The sequence below is a fragment of the Branchiostoma floridae genome, chromosome 15 (genome assembly GCF_000003815.2).
Source record: "Branchiostoma floridae strain S238N-H82 chromosome 15, Bfl_VNyyK, whole genome shotgun sequence".
NCBI lineage: Eukaryota > Metazoa > Chordata > Leptocardii > Amphioxiformes > Branchiostomatidae > Branchiostoma > Branchiostoma floridae.
The window spans coordinates 4,159,586-4,162,490 of record NC_049993.1 but is presented as its reverse complement, the minus strand read 5'-3'; the positions used below and the strand labels follow the sequence as shown (position 1 = coordinate 4,162,490).

At 46.3% G+C, this 2,905-nt stretch overlaps 1 protein-coding gene across 1 annotated transcript in view; it reads left to right on the top strand.

The window, feature by feature from the left end:
- The window catches only part of LOC118432466 (exosome complex component RRP40-like), a gene marked incomplete in the record, with an annotated part of 9,064 nt that continues 6,159 nt past the window's right edge, over positions 1-2,905 (top strand). The window contains 1 exon segment of the mRNA XM_035844049.1: positions 1-235. Within this exon segment, the coding sequence (XP_035699942.1) occupies positions 45-235 (191 nt within the window).

The window sequence follows — 2,905 nt, the reverse complement described above, 5'->3', positions numbered from 1 at the left end:
ACGTCGAGTGTCGCTTTTGAACCGCATATTAGTTTGAAAACAAAATGGCGGACTCCGTTGGTAAAGTTGTGATTCCCGGCGACATTTTATCGGAATTTCGGGCGTCTGAGAAAACTTCTAAAGTTGCACTCGGCCCCGGACTTAGGCAAGAGGGAGAGGAAGTTCTAGTGACCAAAGGAGGGATCCTACGCCATAAGGAACCCAACTTATACTGGATAGACTGCCACCAAAGAAGAGTGAGGACTCGCAACCAACACACACGTGTTGTCTTCTTGTTTACAAGCTAGGACTTTCATAATTTTTTGTTGTCGGATGGTACAGTCTGTACCTGCAGGCTAGGCAAACAGTTTGTATCTGTCGTTTATGTTCAAGATAATTGACAGTTAACGTTATATATAGCTTTTTTTTCGGGTTTACAGAAAAGCCTGGGCCCATCAGGCTAGCCTGCAGGCAAGCCAGGCCACTAGCCAGGCTACCATATGATTTTTCTTTTCTTTTTTATGGATGTAAGTATGACTATTTTGGGTTGAGGTTAACTGCATCAACTGTTGTAACGGTTGGGGTATCTCTTGCTTGCAGCCTTATACATGTCATTAGCATATGTACATGACTTCAAGCGAGGAAGTTAAATTTTTTTTAACCTCCTTGCTTCAAGCAACACCCCCACCTAACTCCTTCTGCTTTTCCCCCTACCCGTTCACCTTTTCCCCCGGACTTCTCCTTAACCCCCGCTGTACTTCATCTGTGCCCCCGTCATTCCTCTTTACCCCCGGTGTAATTCTGCTTTTCCCCCGCCCTTCTGCTTTACCCCCAATGGCCGCCGTCAACCCGAATTTCACGTAGTCGACACGAAAATCGTTCGGAAAGTAACAATAACGGTTGCGCCACGGAACATGAAATAGCCTATGCTCTAGTACACATTCTGGGCCACCTTTCTGCCAAATGGCGTTTCACAACTCCTTCCCAGTCTGAACTGAAAAAGCATGTCCCGTCAGCAGCGCGTCGTTTGTGGCGCTCCACTACTACATGTACTTCCTGGAGGCTGGGTGGTGAAGCGCTTGAGGCCGGGGTTTTGTGGCGTTTCAGAAAATCATTAGGCTTGGCATCAAATTCAGGATCTTATAATTCTTATAAATGCAATGGTGAAGCGCTTGAGGCCGGGGTTTTGCGGCGTTTCAGAAAATCATTAGGCTTGGCATCAAATTCAGGATCTTATAATTCTTATAAATGCAATGGTGAAGTGATGGTAACAATATAGTATGGGAATGAGGTACAAAGAGAGTGCAGAATCAATTCACTAAAGACAGGCACAGAATGCTTACACTATTAAAGGGTCGGAATGGTTCCATGTATGCATGTAGCATTTAAAGTTTTCACTTGATGTAACAGATCTTCATAAAATGTCTGCTGCGGCATCTTTAATACGTCACGTCACGTATATGCTGTGGTTTCAGTACCGTGCGTCTGTATTTGTGTTTGTGAACAGTGTAACTCGAAGGGTGGCTGGATCTTTGGCATGCAGAACGTGTGGGAACAGTCAAATGCATCAGGGCGTACAATACATGCGAGTAACAAGAAATGTATGAAGAGATCTCGAGCCCATGATATCTTGGTACTAAGGGACTGTAAATGGACACATAGCGAGTTTGTAAAAAAAAAAATAAAGGGTATACATTTGTATTTGAAATGTACTCTTTCTTTACTAAGCATACCGAGAAGTCACAGTGAGATAAAAAAAAATACATGTAGTTTGGTCCCACTATGCTGGTCAGGCTGAGACGCAGGGCCTATTCACGGGCGCTACCTTGTTCCTCGGATCGACACGGGGACTTTTACCTGCGTTGTTTCCAACCTGGGTCGGTGTGTCCCTCTTGAAACAGAACAACCTGTTAGTCCTGGGCTCCTGGGTAACCATATCGGTGCCGAACTTAGCGAGTCGCCCGATCGTCATAGCACAGCGTGCCGGCCTCAAGCGCTTCACCACCCAGCCTCCAGGAAGTACATGTAGTAGTGGAGTGCCACAAACGACGCGCTGCTGACGGCACATGGCTTTTCAGTTCAGACTGGGAAGGAGTTGTGAAACGCCATTTGGCAGAAAGGTGGCCCAGAATGTGTACTAGAGCATAGGATATTTCATGTTCCGTGGCGCAACCGTTATTGTTACTTTCCGAACGATTTTCGTGTCGACTACGTGAAATTCGGGTTGACGGCGGCCATTGGGGGTAAAGCAGAAGGGCGGGGGAAAAGCAGAATTACACCGGGGGTAAAGAGGAATGACGGGGGCACAGCAGAAGTACAGCGGGGGTTAAGGAGAAGTCCGGGGGAAAAGGTGAACGGGTAGGGGGAAAAGCAGAAGGAGTTAGGTGGGGGTGAGCAAGAGATAGCCTTACAACAGTCACCATGCTTGGTTGAGAAAGAGGCTGAAACACCCCCTCCTTGCATTTTTTCATTGTTTGTTGTTGTTGGTGTGAAAGGTGTCTATTGTTGCACCAGACGTGGTAACGTTACACTTCTCACTCCTAGTCCTAACATTAAAGGTCAGGGCTCTAGCCAGCATCCGTTTTTCCGTCAATTGACGGAAATTTGCTGCGTGTGACGGAAAAATGTTAAAACCAATCCGTCAACTTTGACGGACAAATCTCTGATAAAATCTCCTTGTTGGAAGCTACAGGCTGCTTGGGGAAGCCGTCCACGGCCGTAAAAGCCACACACTGTTTGTTTTGCTATTGTTATGATTGTTGATAATGTGTGTCGGTGCCCTTTCGCATACGATAATCTCATTAAAACCCGTTTTTCAAGGTCTCAGTTTGAAGTCTCTCTAAGTCAGGAATAGTGTTTTCGCGACAATGGGAATTGGCTGACGGTAAAAAATGTCGAGCTGGCTAGAGCTCTGCATTAGGTACTC